The sequence below is a fragment of the Canis lupus genome, chromosome 16, assembly GCF_048164855.1.
Source record: "Canis lupus baileyi chromosome 16, mCanLup2.hap1, whole genome shotgun sequence".
NCBI classification, from domain to species: Eukaryota; Metazoa; Chordata; class Mammalia; order Carnivora; family Canidae; genus Canis; species Canis lupus.
Window position 1 is genome coordinate 15,882,029 of NC_132853.1, and position 18,910 is coordinate 15,900,938.

The following is an 18,910-nucleotide window of genomic DNA, read 5'->3' on the forward strand; positions in this document are numbered from 1 at the left end:
CGATGGGTTTTTAAAATGCTAAGAACAGGATACCTGGGTGGCTCAGCGGTTTGGCGCCTGCCTCCCACCCAGGGGGTGATCCTGGAGTCCCGGGATTGAGTCCCACATCAGGCTCCCTGCATGGAGCCTGCTTCTTCCTCTGCCTTGTGCCTCTGCCTCTCTGTGTGGATCTCTCATGAATAAATAAATAAAATGCTATGAACAAGGGGTGCCTGGCCAGCTCAGTCAGTAAAGGTTGCGACTCTTCATCTCAGGGTCCTGAGTTCAAGCCCCACTTTGGGTATAGAGACTAGTTAAAATGCTAAAAACAGGAGATGGGATTATTCTAGTCAATGGCAGATCCCACTCTCTTCTGTGCTATGTTTGTCTGCTTTGGTGGCTAAACATACCAGGAAGTCACTCTGAGCCTGGTAGGAGGTAAAGTCCGAAATGGGGAGGTAAAGCTGTGACCCATGGGGAAGGTAGAAGACAAAAATACATGCGAGTCTACTCAGGCTATTACAACAAAGACCATGGACTGTGGGAGCTAAACAATGGAAATTTATTTCCCACATTTATTTGAGGGCAGAAGTCCAAGATCAGGGTGCTAACGGGCGGTTTCTTCAGAGGCCTCTCTCCTTGGCTTGTAGACAGACAGCCCTCAGCTTGATGTGTCCTCATGTGGTTGTCCCTCTGTGCATTTCTGTGTCCTAATTATAATGATACCAGTCACACTGAAATAGAGCCCACACTAATATCCTCATTTTCATTTATTACCACTTTAAAGATCCTATCTCTAAATACAGCCACATTCAAACATACTGGGGGTTGGGATTTCAATGTGATTGAGGCAACACAATTCAGCAGCCAATAGGATCCTGAGGAAATGTACAGGCAGGAGTTGTGTGAAGCTGTGAATTGCTTAGAAAACTTTTTTTTTTAAAGATTTTATTTATTTATTCATGAGAGACACAGAGAGAGGCAAAGACACAGGCAGAGGGAGAAGCAGGCTGCCTGCAGGGAGTCCGATGCTTAGAAAACATTTTAGACAAGGGCACCTGGCTGGCTTAGTCAGAAGGGCATAAGACTCAACCTCAGGATGGTGAGTTCGAGGTCCATGTTGAGTGTAGAGATTACTTGAGTAAACAAAAATAAAAATCTGAAAACAAAAGAAAATATTTTAGACATACCAAAGGGTATAAGGGAATAATATAACATATATATATATATGGGGGTACCTGGGTGGCTCAGTCTTGGTTTCAGCTCAGGTTGGTGAGATCAAGCCCATGTTGTCTCCGCACTGGGTATGGAGCCTGCTTAAGATTCTCTCTCTCTCTCCTCTCATCTCCTTCTCTAAAAAAAATAAATATATTACACACACACACACACACACACACACACACACACACACAATGTACCCACTGCTCAGCTTAAGAAATGAAATGTTTCTGGGGTACCTGGCTGGCTCAGTCAGTAGACCATGTAACTCTTGAGCATGGTTGAGATCTTGGTCATGAGTTCAAGCCTCATGTTGGATGTAGAGATCACTTAAAAAAAGAATTTAAAATTTTAAAAAAATGATGGAGCACCTGGGTGGCTCAGTGGTTAAGCATCTGCCTTTGACTCAGGTCATGATCTCAGGGTGCTAGAATCAAGTCCCACAAAAAGAAAATTTTTTTTCTAAGATTTTATTTATTTATTCATGAGAGACAGAGAGGGAGAGAGAGGCAGAGATATAGGCGGAGGAAGAAGCAGGCTCCCTGCAGAAAGTCCGATGCGGGGACTTGATCCTGGACCCCAGGATCATGCCCTGAGCTGAAGGCAGACGCTCAACCACTGAGCCACCCAGGCATCCCCCTGCAAAAAAAAAAAAAAATTACTGAAATGTTTCCAATACAGTGGAATGTTTCCAATACAAGTGGAAGCCCCTTGTATATAGCCTTTCTGGTCATGATCATCTCCCAAACCTCCAGAAGTAAAACTAGAATTTAGTGTTTCTGGTTTCCTTGCATTCCTTTATACTCTTACTATATACCTGTGCATCCTAAAATGAAATATAATATTGGTTTATTGTGCTTTAAACTTTATGTAAATGGTAACATTCTCTATCCTTTTTTATTAAGGTGAAATTCACATAACATACAAGTAACCATTTTAAAGTCTTACATTTTAACCATTTTACAGCACAGTGGCAGTTAGTGCATTCACAGTATGGGGCAACCACCACTTCTCTCTAATTTCAAAATTTTTCAGCACGCTAAAAGAAACCTTCACATCCATTAAGTAATTACTTCCCGTTTCTCCCTTCTTCCTACCCTCTGGCAAAAACTAATCTGCTTTCCAACTCTATAGATTTGTATATCTGTATTCTTTTTTTTTTCTTTTCTATTCATGATAGACACAGAGAGAGAGAGAGAGAGGCAGAGACACAGGCAGAGAGAGAGAAGCAGGCTCCATGCCGGGAGCCCAATGTGGGACTTGATCCTGGGACTCCAGGATTGCACCCTGGGCCAAAGGCAGGTGCTAAACCGCTGAGCCACCCAGGGATCCCGGGTTATCTGTATTCTTTTACAACTTTTTGCTCAACATTTGAAGATTGATCTATGTGGTCACATTTGACCATAGTTTGTTTGCTTTTCATTCCCATAAAATAAAGTTAATTCCATCATGGGACTCAATCACGTTTTTTTTTTTAAAGGAAAGTTTTTTTTTTTAAGATTTTATTTATTTATTCATGAGAGACACAGAGAGAGAGAGAGAGGCAGAGACACAGGCAGAGGGAGAAGCAGGCTCCATGCAGGAGCCTGATGTGGGACTCGATCCTGGATCTCCAGGATCACACCCCAGACTGCAGGCGGCACTAAACCGCTGCGCCACCGGGGCTGCCCTCAATCATGTTTTTAAAATTCATATACCTAAAAAAATGTTTAATAAAATTCTTATTCCTATTGAAGAATTTACAGAATTTTTAAAAAAATTTTTTAAATTTTATTTATTTATTCATGAGAGAGAGAGAGAGAGAGGCAGAGATATAGGCAGAGGGAGAAGCAGGCTCCCTGCAGGGAGCCTGATGTGGGACTAGATCCCAGAACCCAGGATCACGCCCTGAGCCGAAGGCAGATGCTCAACCACTGAGCAACCCAGGCATCCCTAAAAAAAAATCATTAAAAAAAAAATATTATATGCTTTGGGGAATAAAGTTAAGCATAACAAAAGAAGATAAAGTAAAAACTGTCTCTCCCCTCCTTTCAAAAAGAACAATCACTTTACCTGATTTTTATACATCCATTTATTTATTTATTTATTTGTTTGTTTGTTTGTTTGTTTGCTCATGAGAGACATAGAGGCAGAGACTTAGGCAGAGGAATAAGCAGGCTCCCTTCCAGGGAGCCTGATGCAGAATTCCATCCCAGGACCCCAGGATCATGCCCTGAGCCAAAGGCAGATGCTCAACCACTGAGCCACTCAGGCATCCCCTTATACATCCTTTTAGCACTATGTCATACATACATACATACATACATACATATATATACATATATATTTATTTATTTAAAGTATGCTCCATGCCAGCGTGGAGCCCAATACAGGGCTTGAACTCAAGACCCTGAGATTAGGACCTGAGCTGAGATCAAGAGTCAGATGCTCAACTGACTAAGCCACCCAGGTGCCCCATATGTTGCACATATTTTTTACATATATGTGTTATTTAATAAACATTTATTTATTTTAAAGTTTATTTATTTTTAGTAATTTCTACACCCTATGTGGGGCTCAAACTCACCACCTCAAGTTCAAGAGTTGCATGCTCCTCTGACTGAGCCAGCCAGGAGCCCCCTAGTAAGTATTTATTGAGTGCTTGTATGTCAAGCAGTGTTTTGGGTGTTGGAGGTACAACAGTGAACAAAACAAAATTTCCAGCTTATATTTTAGCAGAGACAGACAGAGGAGGCACAAACAACTAGATGTAGATGTCAAAAGATGATCAAATGTTCTGGTGGAAAATAAAGGACAGTTAGGGACAGTAGTCAGGAAAGGCTTCTCAGAAGGTGATATTTGAATTGTAGGGGAGGAAACAGCTTTTTCTTTCAATCCTCCAAGTTTTGTTAGCTAGGACCTGTGAATTAAACTGATAGAAGATAGATTTACAGGAGAATAAAAGTTTTAATTACCTACACATCACAGCTTACAAAGAAAAAAAATGTGGCTCAAGGAGGGGGCCAGGTGCTTGAGGCTTATATACTATCTTGGGCTAAACAAAAGAAAAGGGATTTGGGGCTTTTAGGTGGGGAGGGAATAGGGGAAGGTGACCAGGAGAAGTATAAGGTAAGCAAGGGTTGGTTGTCTAGTAAGGTTTGTTATGCAGAGTTAAGTCAGTGACTCCTTCGAATTAAGAGTTTGCTTCTACTGATATGGGAGAGGGAGACATCTCTATGACTATAAATTGCAGTTATAAATGTCAGTTTCCCTTACAAGAGCTTTTTTAGAGCTTTTCCCGTGTCTGCTAGTTCTCAATGGCCTGTAGCTCAAAATAAACTATATTCCAAAGAGGTATATTTTGGGGCGGCATATTCTGGTACCCTTTAGAATGAAGGCAAGACATCTAGAGCAAGAGTGTTCTGGGGGCAGCAAGCATAAAGACCCAAGCTGAGGTATCTCAGCATGGTGCAGAAGCAGCAAGCTCAGTGGGTTTGGAGGGAAGTGAAGATAGGGGTAGCAGGTGTGAGCAAACCATTCACACTGTTCTGCACTATTCTCCATGTGGCCTCTGTCCAAAATCAGTTTAAATCAAGCTACCTCATTCTATTTCAGAAGCTCCCAGGGAGTCTACCATATGGATAGAGTGCAATGTATTCAACTGATTGTAGGGTTTTCCTTTAACTTTTTCTGTGGGGACGCCTGGGTGGCTCAGTGGTGGAGCATCTGCCTTCAGCCCAGGGCGTGATCCTGAAGTTCCATGGATCGAGTCCGAGTCCCGTCTGCCTGTGTCTCTGCCTCTCTCTGTGTGTGTCTCGTGAATAAATAAATAAAATATTTAAAAAAAATTTTTTTTTAAAGTAATGTGAGGTATGAAGTGTGTAAAAAAGAAAACCACAGTCCCAAAATGGCATCACTTAGGCCAGGTCAGCTAACCAAGACTTAATACCTAAACTAACTGCAGTTTCAAACCCCAGGAATGTAACCTTTAAAGCAGCCAACGTGGAATTTCCTGGTCAATATTAGGAAATTTACTGATAGAACCAACCCTTCTACTCCCCTTAGGAGGGCAATCTTGCCTAAACAATGCATTCCTTGCTAATAATTTCCTTCCTTCATGGAGTACCTGGGGGGCTCAGGTCATGACTTCAGAGTCCTGGGATCAAGCCCCATGTGGGGCTCCCCACTCAGTGAGGAATCTACTTGAGGATTCTCCCTCTCTCTCCTTCTGCCCCTTCCCCACCTCATGTGCTCTCTCTCAAATAAATAAATAAAATCTTTTTTTTTAAAGATTTTATTTATTTATTCATGAGAGACACACAGAGACATAGGCAGAGACACAGGCAGAGGGAGAAGCAGGCTCCTTACAGGAACCCCAATGCGGGACTCGATCCCTGGACTCCAGGATCATGCCCTGGGCTGAAGGCAGGTGCTAAACCGCTGAGCCACCCAGGCGTCCCTAAATAAATAAAGTATCAAAAAAATAATAATAATTTCCCTCCTTCTTTCCTTTCTTCCTTTCTTCTTTCCTTCCTTCCCTCTTTTTCCCCTCTCCCTGCCTTTAAAAAACCTTTTTTCATTTGGCTCAGTGGAGCATCTCTCTACTTGCTAGATGGGATGCTGTTTAATTCATGAATAGATTAATAAAGCAAATTATAGATTTTCTTTAAAGCAAATAGATTAATAAAGCAAATCAAATTTAATCAGTTGAATATTTGTTATTTAACAAGTGAAAATCAGGAAGCGGTTGGAGTGGGTAATAAAAGGAGGAAAAATAAAGAGCAAACCTGCTTTTTTTAAAATATTTTATTTATTTATTCATGAGAGACACAGAGAGAAAGAGAGGCAGAGACACAGGCAGAGGGAGAAACAGGCTCCATGCAGCGAGCCTGATGTGGGACTCGATCCCAGCACTCCAGGATCATGCCCTGGGCTGAAGGCAGGCACTTAACCGCTGAGCCACCCCAGGATCCCAGCAAACCTGATCTTAACAGTTGTGAAGCCCGAAGCAAGAGTGGAAACAGAGGTCCACATACCATATATCTAAACATTAAAAGTCATAAATTAAATTGACATACTGTTAAATAAACTATGTACTATTTCCCACCTTAACAAACAGACCTTCATAATGATCTGGAAGGCTAGATTTTATTTTAAAATTTCAGTGCCCAGGGAATCCCTGGGTGGCTCAGTGGTTTCGCGCCTGCCTTTGGCCCAGAGCGCGATCCTGGAGTCCCGGGATCGAGTCCCGTGTCAGGCTCCCGGCATGGAGCCTGCTTCTCCCTCTGCCTGTGTCTCTGCCTCTCTCTCTATATATATGTCTATCATAAATAAATAAATAAATAAATAAAAATAAATCTTTAAAAAAAAATTTCAGTGCCCAAAACAAAAAAACAATAAAATAAAACAAAATAAAATAAAATAAAATAAAATAAAATAAAAAAAAATTTCAGTGCTGTTGGAGTTTTGCACCTAGCGCATGACCTGCCACTCATCTTCTCATTCCCAGCTCCATCCTGCAATGACAAGGTCCTTGAATGAATAGGTCTGGACACCTCAGTCTGCCTATGGAGTTTCCATCTATGCTGCCCTTGGCCCAGGATTACTCTGCAGGATAGACTCAGAAAAGAGACTGAGGCAGGCCCAACAAATGGGCTGGGGTTATTTGTGCAATAAAGTCCAAGATGCCAGAGACTCAGATTATGGGTTGAAGGATGGGGGAGAGAGACTAGGTGAGCAGGACCAAACTTGATTCCATGGTCTTCCTGTCCCTTTTGGAGGGAGATAGCTGGAGGAGAGTCAGAGCAGGGTCCTGCAAAGCACAAGATCTAGGGCAGGGTCTCTACTTGCACACATCTAAGGCTGGTGCTGCTGAAGAGTGAAACCACCTGGTAGCATTGGGAAAGAAACTGACAGCATGGAGAAAGTGGGCAGGACAGAGCAGAGACCTGGAACCAGCAGCCCAGCCACCTGGAGGGACCCAGACTGAACAGGCAAGTAGGAAAGGATAGAGTCACAAGCTCTCCAACACATGGCCAAGTCAAGTGCTGGCCAAAGGAAAAACTTAATCCTTATAAAGAAACCTCACCTTTTATGTGCTCAAAACAATACCTACCACTGACACCACAAGGAGAAAGTATAAACAAGGAAGCTGAAACAATTAAAAAATACTATCATCTCTTCTGTCGGTCAGTGAACATCATTGTAAAATTGACTGCTCTCCTGCAAGAGATGTAGAACTAGAAATGTGGATTTTGTCACCAGCAAGACTCCAAGACCTGACCTTTACTGCCCACGTGTGTGTACCCATTCACCTTTGTTTTCTTTACAGCTTTTTTTTTTTTTTTTTTTTTTTTTAAAGTAAACACTACCTGCAAGTGGGGCTAGAACTCACAATCCCAAGATCAGGACATGCACACTCTACTGACTGAGCCAGCCAGGTGCCCAATTTCCAGCTTACCTTTTTTTTTTTTTAAAGATTTTATTTATTTATTCATGAGAGACAGAGAGAGAGAGAGAGACAGAGGCAGAGGGAGAAGCAGGCTCCCTGCAGGGAACCCAATAAGGGATCCCCGGACTCAGGATCACGCCCTGGGCCAAAAACAGATACTCAACCGCTGAGCCACCTAGGCGCCCCTCCAGCTTATCTTTTAACCCAGGCAAAAAATCCCACAGGCATAGCATCTTATGATAGAAAATAAAACTACCCTCTAAGGAATAACAACTGCCCTGACCATTCAGACCACTTTGAGTTCAACCAAAGACTCACAACTGTGGAGATGGACCTAGTACAACAGTTATCTCTACCTCATTATAATGCTAAAATATGATGCTAAAATCTTCACCCAAGGAGGAGTTGAGCTTCATTAACATAACATACAATGTATGTACACACTTAGGGCACATTTCCTTAAGACCTATGTGTGACCTTATGCCCACCTCTACAAACAATGACAAAACTCCTCTTTCTGAATATTGAACCTAACCCTAAATAAAAAAGACCCACTCACCATTGCTCAGGGAGTCACAGCAGTGCAAGTTATAGCTTTGGAAGTTATTCCCCGTGATTCTTTATTTGCTGCAAATAAAGTTGCCTTTGTCTGACTCTCCACCTGGTGTGGTCTCTACCTGTAACTCACCAAAGAGAGAGATCATATTACTTCAGCTGGAATTTCAGGCCTCATTAACATAGAGAGGTTGAGCAAGTCACTTTGCATCTTTCTGATTCCTCACATATCAAATTTGGATATACTTCCCCAATTTCTATTTGAAAGAAATTTTTATGATTATTCAAAAATGTATTCCTGAGATGCCTGGGTGGCTCAGCCAGTTAAGCATCAGACTCTTGATTTCAGATCAGATCATGATCTCAGGGTCCTGGGATCTAGCACCAAGTCAAGACCCTCATCAGGCTCTGTGCTCAGATGGGAGTCTGTTTGAGATCCTCTCCCTCTCCCTCTGCCCCTACCCCCACTTGTGTTCTTCTCTTTCTTTCCCACTCTCTGTCAATCAATCAATCAATCAACCAATATTTTTTAAAACAGGGGACCCCTGGGTGGCTCAGTCAGTTAAGCATCCAACTCTTGATTTTGGCTCAGGTCATGATCTCAGGGTTGTGGGATTGAGCCGTGCACTGAGCTCCCCACTCAGCAGAGAGTCTGCCTGTTTCTTTCCCTCGGCTCCTCCCCCTATTCACACTCTTTCTCTGTCTCTCTCTCAAATAAATGAATAAATAAAATCTTTTTTAAAAAGGATTCCTGGGCAGCCCGGGTGGCTCAGCAGTTTAGCGCTGCCTTCAGCCCAGGGCATGATCCTGGAGACCCAAGATCGAGTCCCACGTCACGCTCCCTGCATGGAGCCTGCTTCTCCCTCTGCCTGCGTCTCTGCCTCTCTCTGCGTCTCTCATGAATAAATAAATAAAACATTTAAAAAAATGTATTCCTTTGCTGGATGTGAGTTTTCTCTTTCGAAGCTAACTGGCTGGCTCAACATAACCTCAATACAACCTTCACTAAATAGAAACAGTCAAGCTGCATCCTGCCAGATGAGCATCCAGGCAAGGAGGAACAACTGACAGGGAAGATATGCCAGCCTTTCTTGGAAAGCAAGAGAAGCTAGCCTTTCCAAGCACCTGTCTACAAGCACCAGGGTGAGAAGGGCAGGGTGCCTAGAAAGCAAACCATGACATCTCCTCTAGCAGGTGATCATTTGCACGAAGGATCTCTGTCATTTACATTTCACTTAGCTCTTAGGGACAAAATCAGACAGGCAAGAGGTAGATTCCAAGCACTCATCATGTACAGAGTTGTGCTGGACACATTAGGGAGCTTGCCAGTGTCTGAGGAGACTGAGGACACACATACAGAATAACAGAAGGATCCCTTACAGAGTAATGTGTCCACACATGCCTGTGTGTGGAGCAATATTAATGACTGTCATTACTGAGAAAAAGAGTACCAAACTTGATAGATCCGATGCAATCAACATCAAACCCCCAGCAGGTTATTTTGAAGAAATAGACAAGATCATTTGAAAATGTATATGGAAAGGAATGCCTGGGTGGCTCAGCAGTTGAGCATCTATCTTCATCTCAGGGTGTGATCCTGGGATCAGGGATTGAGTCCCACTTTGGGCTCCTTGTGGGAAGCCTCTCCCTCTGCCTGTGTCTCTGCCTCTCTCTCTCTCTCTCTTTTTCTCTCTCATGAATAAATAAGTAAAATCTTAAAAAAGAAAATGTATATGGAAAAGCAAAGGCTCTACAATAGTCAAAACAATCTTCAAAATGAACAGAGCTGGAGGACATACACTACCTGACACCAACATTTACTATAAAGCTTACAGTAACCAGGACAGTGTGGTATCAGTGGGAGGAGAGACAGATAAATTGATGGAACAGAACAGAATCCAGAAATGGATTCATACATAAATAGTTGATTTTCAAAAAAAAGTGCCAAGTCGGGATGCCTGGGTGGCTCAGAGGTTGAGCATCTGCCTTTGGCTCTGGGCGTGATCCCAGGGCCCTGGGATCAAGTCCCACATCGGGCTCCCTGCATGGAGCCTGCTTCTCCTTCTGCCTGTGTCTCTGCCTTTCTCTCTGTGTCTCTCATGAATAAATAAATAAAATCTTTAAAAACAATGGGAAAAAATGAATCTTGACATTTATCTGACTTTATTCACAAAATTAAATTGAGGTGGATCATGGACCTAACCTGAAACCCCAGAACCATAAAGCTTCTTGAAGAAAACAGAAGACTATCTCTGTGACAAGAAGGAAGGGAAGACTCCTTGGGCAAGATACAAAAGGAAAAACAAAAAACAAAAAACCTGCTAAAATAAATTTAGCATTTTATTTTTTTTTAAGATTTATTTTTATTTATTTATGAGAGAGACAGAGACAGACACAGGCAGAGGGAGAAACAGGCTCCATGCTGGGAGCCTGATGCGGGACTGATCCCGGGACTCCAGGATCGCGCCCTGGGCCAAAGGCAGGCGCGAAACCGCTGAGCCACCCAGGGATCCCCAAATTTAGCATCTTTAATTTTAGAATTTAAGATGTCAGCTTATCAAAAGACACTATTAGGAGAATAAACAACAAGCTGCAACCCTGGAAAAATATCTTTGCAGCCATAAAACTGAGAAAGGATTTATATCCAAGACATGTAAAGAGCTCCTACAAATTGACACTAAAAATAAAAACATTCCAATTACAAAATGGGAAAAGCCTTCAACAGATCTACAAATGGCCAAAAAAGCAGTTGAAAAAGTGCTCAAACCATTAGTCCTCAGGGAAATGGCACCTACAACCACAGGGAAATATGACTTCATACATATGAGAATAGTTAAAATAAAAACCCGATGTTCCAGTTACCTGTTGCTGCGTATCTTATCACCCCAAAACTTCATAATGTCAACTATTATAGTCATTTTATTATTTCTTACAATTTCTTTGAGTCAAGAACTCAGGAAGGGCTTGGCTGGGTGAGACTGTGTGGCGGGCAGTGGTTTCTCCTGCTGCTGCAGTCAGACTATGGCTGGATGTGGTAAAGTGGGAACTGGAGCAGCTGGGGCATCTCCCTCCCCCGCCCCTTTACATCGTTTTATGGTCTTTCCATGTGGTCTAGTTTGGGCTTCTTCACAGCACGGCAGCGTCGGGGCACCCAGACTTCCTTCCAGGGGCTCAGGTCTCCAAGGCTAACAAGGATGCTGTTGCATTACATTTTATGAGCTAGCTAAGAAGCCACAGCATCACTTTCAGCACATTCCATGAGTTACAAGTGAGTCAACCAATCCACCCAGATGGAAGGGGAGTGGATTTAGACTCTGTCTCTTGATGTGGAACTGGCAAGATTCTTCAAGCCCGAGGCGGGATAGGAGCTATTACTGCAGCCATTTTTGGAGAATACAATCTGTGGTGGATAAACGTGTCGAGAAAAGCAGATCACACCAGGCCTTGGAAGACACAATAAAGTTCAGTCTCGATGGGTGTTGTGACGGGGACCTACCGGAGGGCTTGAAGCAAGAGTGAATTTAGCCAACTGTCTTTAAAAGTTCGTTGCAGCAGGTGTGTGGATAAAGGATTTGTGAGGAGGGCTTGGAAACGGGGAGACCATCATTTAGGACGGGGGTGCAGAAGTTCCAGGGCCGGGCACGGCCGTGAGTCGCGGCCCGGTCAGTGTCGCTGTCGCGGCAGGAGGGCCGCCAGGTTTCGCTCCGTCCAGCTGTTTTGGTCACTGAGAACCACGGAGAAGCAAGTCTGTTTAAGACGTGTTGGGCTCAAAAGGCCGTGGTAGACGTACGAGACTGGAACTGGGGATATAAAAATTTAGCAGACTACCAACGGCATTTTAAAAGGCACAGATGAGGACTTACGGGTCAGGCCAAGCTGCAGAAACCCTCCGCTCACTCCGCCCTGACGCCCCTGGGACCGGGCCAGGGTCTCACGCGGACCGAAGGGCGCATGCGCACACCTACGCTCCCGGGCGGCCCCTGGGCGGCAGCTTCCCGATTGCGCACGCGTGGTGTGCGGCGGTCGCCATGGAGACGCGTGGCGCCGCGGGGGCGCTTTGCTCCTGCAGCCGCGGGCTTGGCGGCAGGGGCTGTGGGGCTGTCCCAGGCGCAGGTGGCGGCCCTGAGGGCGGATGGACGGCCGCGGGGGAGCAGGGGCGTCGGGGTTCGGCGAGGAGGCCGTGGACGACGAGGACGACGAAGAGGAGCGAGAGGGTGGCGCTGCGGGCTCTCAGGGAGCCAAACTGCCCCCCATCGCCGGCAACGCCTCAGAAGTGAGCAAACAGAAAGTGAAGAAGAAAAAGAAGAAGAAGACCAAGGGGCCCGGCAAGGGGGACGGTAAGAGGAGCAGCTGGCTCAGCAGCCTCAGCTCCCATACCAGAGTTTCTTCTCCAAGGTCACTTACTCCCACTCCTCACAAAGAACCCCATCTACCTGGGGACCACTTCAGACCAAAACCAGAAACTCGCCAATCCCAAACAGAGGTCCTGCCGCTCCCCACACATACCACTTAACACAACACAGTGATGCCCCAGCCCTACCCATAAAAACCGTACGTGTCCACAGAGATCCTCAACATCCGTGGAGACCCTCTACCCCACAGAGATCCCCAACATACCCAGTATTATTCCCGCAGAGCCTCCCAGCTCCACACAGCAACTCAGCTTTGCACAGACATCCTCTCAATATCCTAATCAATCCCTCAGCTAAAATTCAGAATCTTAAATAACCACACCTTCCCCACAGCAACTTCAAGCCCCCCTACAGAGATCCTCTCATCTTCACATGGACTTTCCCCAAGCCTAAGATACTAAGACGCTAGTGACAAACATGCACTGAAACACAGGTTTTTGCCTTGTGCCCCATGCGTTAAGGGGCACCTGCCCTCTAGAAGTCCTGTAATGCAGAGAAAGTATCTTTCCTGCAGGGACTGCCTTCTCACACCCTCCCCCCATTCGCCAGAGCCAGCCTTCAACTGCACACATACCATCACACCAGTCACTGCTGCATACTCTTATAATCCCCAACATCCTCAACAACACCCCCTTATATCATTAGAGCCACCAAATAAAACTAAAGTCAGATACCCCATCAGGCACACACATTCCCAGTCTATGCATACATATGGGCACTCGTCTACACACTCACATGCATAACCCCCCACTCCCCAAGACTTCCTGTACACATACAACCACACACACACGTTCCCACTCCAGGCTCTCCCATGGACACCTCACATACATACACATACCTACACCTGCCACAGTCCCACAGAGTGCCTATATCTCACCAAGGTCCTCTCCCAGAACCACCCCCCTGCCCCAATTTCTTGACAAAGGCACTGAGCACCCAGTTTATGGAGAGAGAGGACCGTCGGTGACAGAGAATGCACCTCTTTATGAGTGCTGAGTCTCCAGCGTCACTTGTGTGGTCCCCTTTTGAAGCTTTGACTGTTAGGAAAGTGGCTCTCATTGATTCTGGCATGGTGGTCCTAACCTCCAGCATGGGTCCTGACCTTGGTTCACGTTTCTGGGCCCTAGCCTGTGGCATGTAGGGCTGGCACCACTAGCAAGCTGAAGGAGTGGCAGCCTTCCCCGTGTCATCCTTGTAGTTTGAGAAAGGAAGCAATGGAAAGGTTATAATGACTTCTTCAGGTGGAATCTTAATAAAAAGGCAAGAAAAAAATTGTGGAGCTGAGATCAAAAGGCCCCATGTGTATCTGCAAAGCCAAACTAGGAAACTTACTGTCTTTTTGGCTTAGTTTCTGACCCTGAAAATTATAGTGGCATGTAATTCATGCTGTCAGCAGGACACACCAAATAGTTCTTGAGGAATAGGAAAGCATAGAAATGTCCAGAGAGGGCTTTTTTATTTTCTTATTTTCTCTTTTTTTTTTTTTTTTTGCAGGGGGAGGGATTTCTGTCTCCCCAAAAGCAGAAGGATGAGCTGATGAAAGAACTACCACTTACAGTATTTCACATGAGTGCCATATAATTCAGCTGGCTTGGCATAATATTGCTTTCCACAACCAGGTTTAGGAAGCTTTTCTGTTGTTCTCCATTTCTCCTCTATCATAAAGAAGTCCAGACTAGGGTGGAGTCATAGACTCCTCAAACTGCAGGGTACCTCGATGAGATATGGAACATGAATGGCACAGTGGAAAGAACAGGGCATTGGGAGCTGGGCCTATGTTCGAATCCTGACCCTGCCATTCACTATGTGATACTGTAAGTTAGACTTTTAGAGTCTCAGTTTCCTCACCAGGAAAATAGCGCTGATAGCCTTTATCCAAAGGACCTGGCCTATAGTATGTGCCCAATAAATTGTTCCTCCTTCCCCAAAAGGACTTGACCCAAAGCACAGAGCCAGTGGTGTATATAAGGCTAGTGGGTTTGGCTATCTGAGCCCAGGTCAGGAGGGGCCTCCACTCCCGTACATCTTCAGGGACTTGGGCATCACCCTTAAGCAGGCTGAGGCTAAAACACTGTTCATCTGCTCAGCAGATAAACATCAGAGTCGAGGCCTGAAGAGTCAGCAGCTGTCCTCATCCTTTCATGATATCTTAAGTCCCGGCAAAGATCATGGCCCAAGGCAAGAGCACAAACAGGACAAGGATGAAACCAAGCCCATCCCCCCTTTCTCCTCCACTGTAAACCTCACCCATTTTGCTGAAATAGAAGAGAGCCTCTCCAACCAGATCAATGAAAGTCTGCGTTGGGATGGAATTCTCGCTGACCCAGAGGCTGAGAAAGAAAGGATTCGCATATATAAACTGAACCGGAGGAAGCGGTACCGGGTTTCGGCCCTCAAGGGCTTCCACCCTGAGCTGTGTGGCGAGGAGAACCCGGAGAACTTACCCTACCTGTCAGATAAAGACAGCAGCACCGAGGGCAGGCAGCCCCGACTGAAAGCCGATCGCCCCAGTCACTTCTTTGAAGGAACCCTCACTCCAAATCTCCTGCACTCTGACTTGGCTGCTGCTCTGCCAGAGTGAAAATCCACTCCTGACACTGACAAGTTTACACTGTATCCTCACTACAAATTTTTGTGTTAAAAAAGAATAATAATAAAAGGAAATCAGACTCTCTGAAGCAGATGTCTGGTGTGTCAACGAGGTCAGGCTCTCCTTCCACTAGGGCACCATTCGTGGCCCAGGGAAGGCACAGCTCCAGAACATAAGCAATTTAATGGACAAAGTTCTTTCCAAATTTTTTTTTCTCAGATAATTTGGTATCTCTTTGTTATTTTTTTTTTTTAAGATTTAATTTATTCATAAGAGACGCAGAGAAAGGCAGAGACACAGGCAGAGGGAGAAGCAGGCTCCATGCAGGGACTTGATCTGCCAACTCCAGAATCTTGCCCTGAGCCAAAGGCTCAACCACTGAGCTACCCAGGTGCTCCGCTTCTTTGTTATTTAATTTCTCATCACAGATGTCTGTAATCTTCCCCTCTAAAAGAGAAAGTGTGTAGAGTATATCAATTCTAAATCTTAAGCTAATTTAATGGATAAAACTCCTCACATAGCATGCTTCTCTAGGCCCAGGGAAAATGCCCCAAATATCTTGGAGGCTTTTTTTTTTTTTTTTTTTAATTACATACACTCCCTGCCCTTATGTGGTCTTCAAAATAACTGAGTTCCAGAACTCTATCCCTGGGAGGTAATTATGAGAAGTCGCAAAAGGAATATTGCTTCTCTTCTAAATATGGTCCTCCCAAAGAGCAAATTGGTGGTTGCCAGAAGGGAAGGGGATTGAGGGTGGGGGAACTGGGTGAGGGGCCTCAATTGTGCAGTGATGGATGGTAACCAGACTTGTGGCAGTGATCACTTTGTAGCATGTACAAATATTGAATTGCCATATGCCTGAAGCTTATGTAATGTTACATACCGATTTTACTTAAATTAAAAAATATATGTATGTAATTCTCCTCTAATCCCCTAAAACAGCATTTTAAACAAAGTTCTGGAACATTTAAAAGGTCCTACTTGTCCTAAATTAATATTCATCGCTTGCACAAATATTTATTGAGTGAGGGCCATGTGTTGTGTTAGTATGGGTTCTCCAGAAGCAGTTCCTGAGACAAAGACTCAGATGGAAATAGATTATTTGGGATCTTAAGGGAAACTCGGTAGAGAAGGCACTGGGAGGGGAAGACAGCCAATCCAGGGACACTGTTAAATCAGCTTCCATACTGGGTAAGTGGAGCTTAAATCATGGACAAGGAAACTCTGTGGGGATTATCCTGCCTGCCTGAGCCTGAGGGAGCGGGGCTGTCCTACTGCCCGCAGGTATTGGCTGAGGGATGGTCCTGGAGGGTGCTGGTTTCCTAGGGCCTACCTCAGGCACAAAGATACAGACAGAGAGGTCTAAGGAATGGGGTTGTGTAACATGGGGAAGGGCCTAAAAGGGACAGACTGAAGGTCTAAGATCAGGTTCCTGCCTTCTAAGGAATTAAAGACCTGCATTGTACTTGGAAGAAGTTGAAAGTCTATACAAAACTTACAGAATGCTCTTTGAAAGTTAGGCAAAAGTGGTTGTCTTGGTCCCTGCTAGTCCCAGCTGACAGAGCAGCCCTCTTCTCACCTTTCCTTAAATGGCCATTTACAGAGTTTTCATATTTTGGCCATCGTACTGTGGCAAAATATAGGAAGGGGACTTTTGGAAGAGCCCTGTCCTCCCCCTGAAAGGAGGTAGCAGCTGAGTCTGACAGGGGCCCTCTGGCAGACAGGAATGGCCCTCTGTCAGGTTGTGCCACTGTCAGGTTGAGGGGCACAGCATCAAGTGAAGAAGAACAAGGGCTTTAGTGTGTCCCCATGGGGAGGAGGAGATGGGAGACATGTTAATCCTCAGCCACGGGACCTCACCTGACGCCCCAGGGCTCAAGGTAAAGAGAGCAGAGGGTAAAGCAGCTGGGCTGTACCTCCTGTGCCCTCTGGATCAACCACAGTGGCTGGGAGTGCAGTGCATGGAAGGCCCTGAGGCTTCAGGGTGCCCTGATTGCTTTGCATTCGTGTCTTCCATGGGTGCTGAGAGTGGGAGTGGCCTGTGGTCACCTTTCCACTATGAGACATTCTGGCATAGTGGTTAAAATTATGAGCTTTGCCATCAGAGCTGAATTTATGCCTTTTCCACTATGCGCTAGCTATGTGAACTGAGGCAAATTGGTTAGCCTCTCTGAGCATTAGCTACCACATCTGGATCCAGGGATGCAGATACCTACCTCAGTGCTGTGGGGCTCAAATGCAATACTTATATAAAGCATTTAGCACAGCGCCTCACCCCTAGGGAGCACTTAATTCATTGTAAGAGTTTTGAGCAATGATATTTCAGGTTGGGTTGGCTGCACAGCTGTTAGAGCGACTGTCCTGCTGATGGTGTAGAGCTCACCTCATCAAAGGTGAGTTTCACAAAGATGTGGATTCAATGGCTGGCCAATAGATATAATTCAAAGAAACCACAAGACAAATTGCTCCAGGGGTCTGGAGCAAGAGGGAATGTAGGAGGAATGAAGCCAGGGTCTCCAAGTCCAGTATTTTTGGGGACTTGGGGCCAAACAAAAAGTGCCTACTTGGACCTGGAACCTTTTTATTACTAAGTGGTATTCCTTTTTTTTTTTTTTTTAAGATTTTATTTATTTATTCATAGAGACACACACACACAGAGAGAGAGAGAGAGAGAGAGGCAGAGACACAGGCAGAGGGAGAAGCAGGCTCCATGCAGGTAGCCCAATGCAGGACTCGATCCCAGGTCTCCAGGATCAGGCCCTGGACTGAAGGCGGCGCTAAACCGCTGAGCCACCCGGACTGCCCACTAAGTGGTATTCCATTGTATGAATATACATCACAGACATTTCAGTCCCTTCAACATATGGCTATTGTGAATAAAACTGTCATGAACATAGTCATTTTTTGAACCTATGTTTTCATTTCTCTTGGATATCTAGTGGTATTTCATTGTGGTTTTATTGTGCATTTCCCTGATATCTAATGATGTCGAACACCTTTTCATGTGTTTATTTTGCATCCATGTATCTTCCTTTGTGAAGTGTCTAGTCGTCTCTTGCCCATTTTTATTTTATATTTTTAAAAACATGTATTCATGAAAGACACGGAGAAAGAGAGGCAGAGACATAGGTGGAAAGAGAAACAGGCTCCCCAAGCAGGAGCCTGATGCAGTACTCGATCCCGGGATCCTGGGATCATGACCTGAGCTGAAGGCAGATGCTCAACCACTGAGCCACCCAGGCATCCCTTTTATTTTATTTTTTAAAAGATTTTATATATTTGTTTAGAAAGAGTGGAGGAAAGGGCAAAGGAAAAGGGAGAGAGAATCTCAAGCAGACTCTGCACTGAGTACAGAGCCTGACTCAGGGCTCCATTGCAGGACCCTGAGATCATGACCTGAGCCAAAGGCAGACACTTAACAGACTGAGCCACCCTGGTGGCCCCCTCTCACCCATTTTTTTAAAAAAGATTTATTTATTTATTTATTCGTGAGAGACACAGAGAGAGAGAGAGAGAGAGAGAGAGGCAGAGACACAGGCAGAGGGAGAAGCAGGCTCCATGCAGGGAACCTGACATGGGACTCGATCCCGGGTCTCCAGGATCACACCCTGGGCTGAAGGCAGTGCTAAACCGCTGAGCCACCCGGGCTGCCCTCTCACCCATTTTTAATAAGGTTTCTCATCTTTCTTTTTTTAAAAAAAGGTATTTATTTATTCATTCATCAGA

General features: G+C 44.9%; 1 protein-coding gene and 1 long non-coding RNA gene across 2 annotated transcripts; one reads left to right on the forward strand and one right to left on the reverse strand.

Annotated features, from left to right (window-relative positions):
• Positions 1–407: 407 nt before the first annotated feature.
• Positions 408–12,172, reverse strand: LOC140606163 (uncharacterized). Its single transcript, XR_012008552.1, has 4 exons — positions 11,045–12,172; positions 8,187–8,304; positions 1,218–1,332; positions 408–1,138 (listed from the first exon to the last, which is right to left on the reverse strand). It is a non-coding gene; the product is annotated as an uncharacterized lncRNA (long non-coding RNA).
• A 74-nt stretch (positions 12,173–12,246) lies between these two features.
• LIAT1 (ligand of ATE1) lies at positions 12,247–15,272 on the forward strand. The gene is made up of 2 exons (XM_072779148.1): positions 12,247–12,519; positions 14,682–15,272. Exons 1-2 carry the CDS (start codon positions 12,315–12,317, stop codon positions 15,173–15,175), a joined length of 699 nt encoding a protein of 232 aa, XP_072635249.1. The 5' UTR covers positions 12,247–12,314; the 3' UTR covers positions 15,176–15,272.
• Positions 15,273–18,910: the final 3,638 nt, after the last annotated feature.

Excerpts from the sequence above, each read along its gene's own strand:
- LIAT1 (XM_072779148.1), top strand. The coding sequence starts at position 12,315 with ATGGACGGCCGCGGGGGAGCAGGGGCGTCGGGGTTCGGCGAGGAGGCC. Across the intron at positions 12,520-14,681 it reads GGGGCCCGGCAAGGGGGACG|CAGATAAACATCAGAGTCGA; the intron begins GTAAGAGGAGCA and ends TCATCTGCTCAG.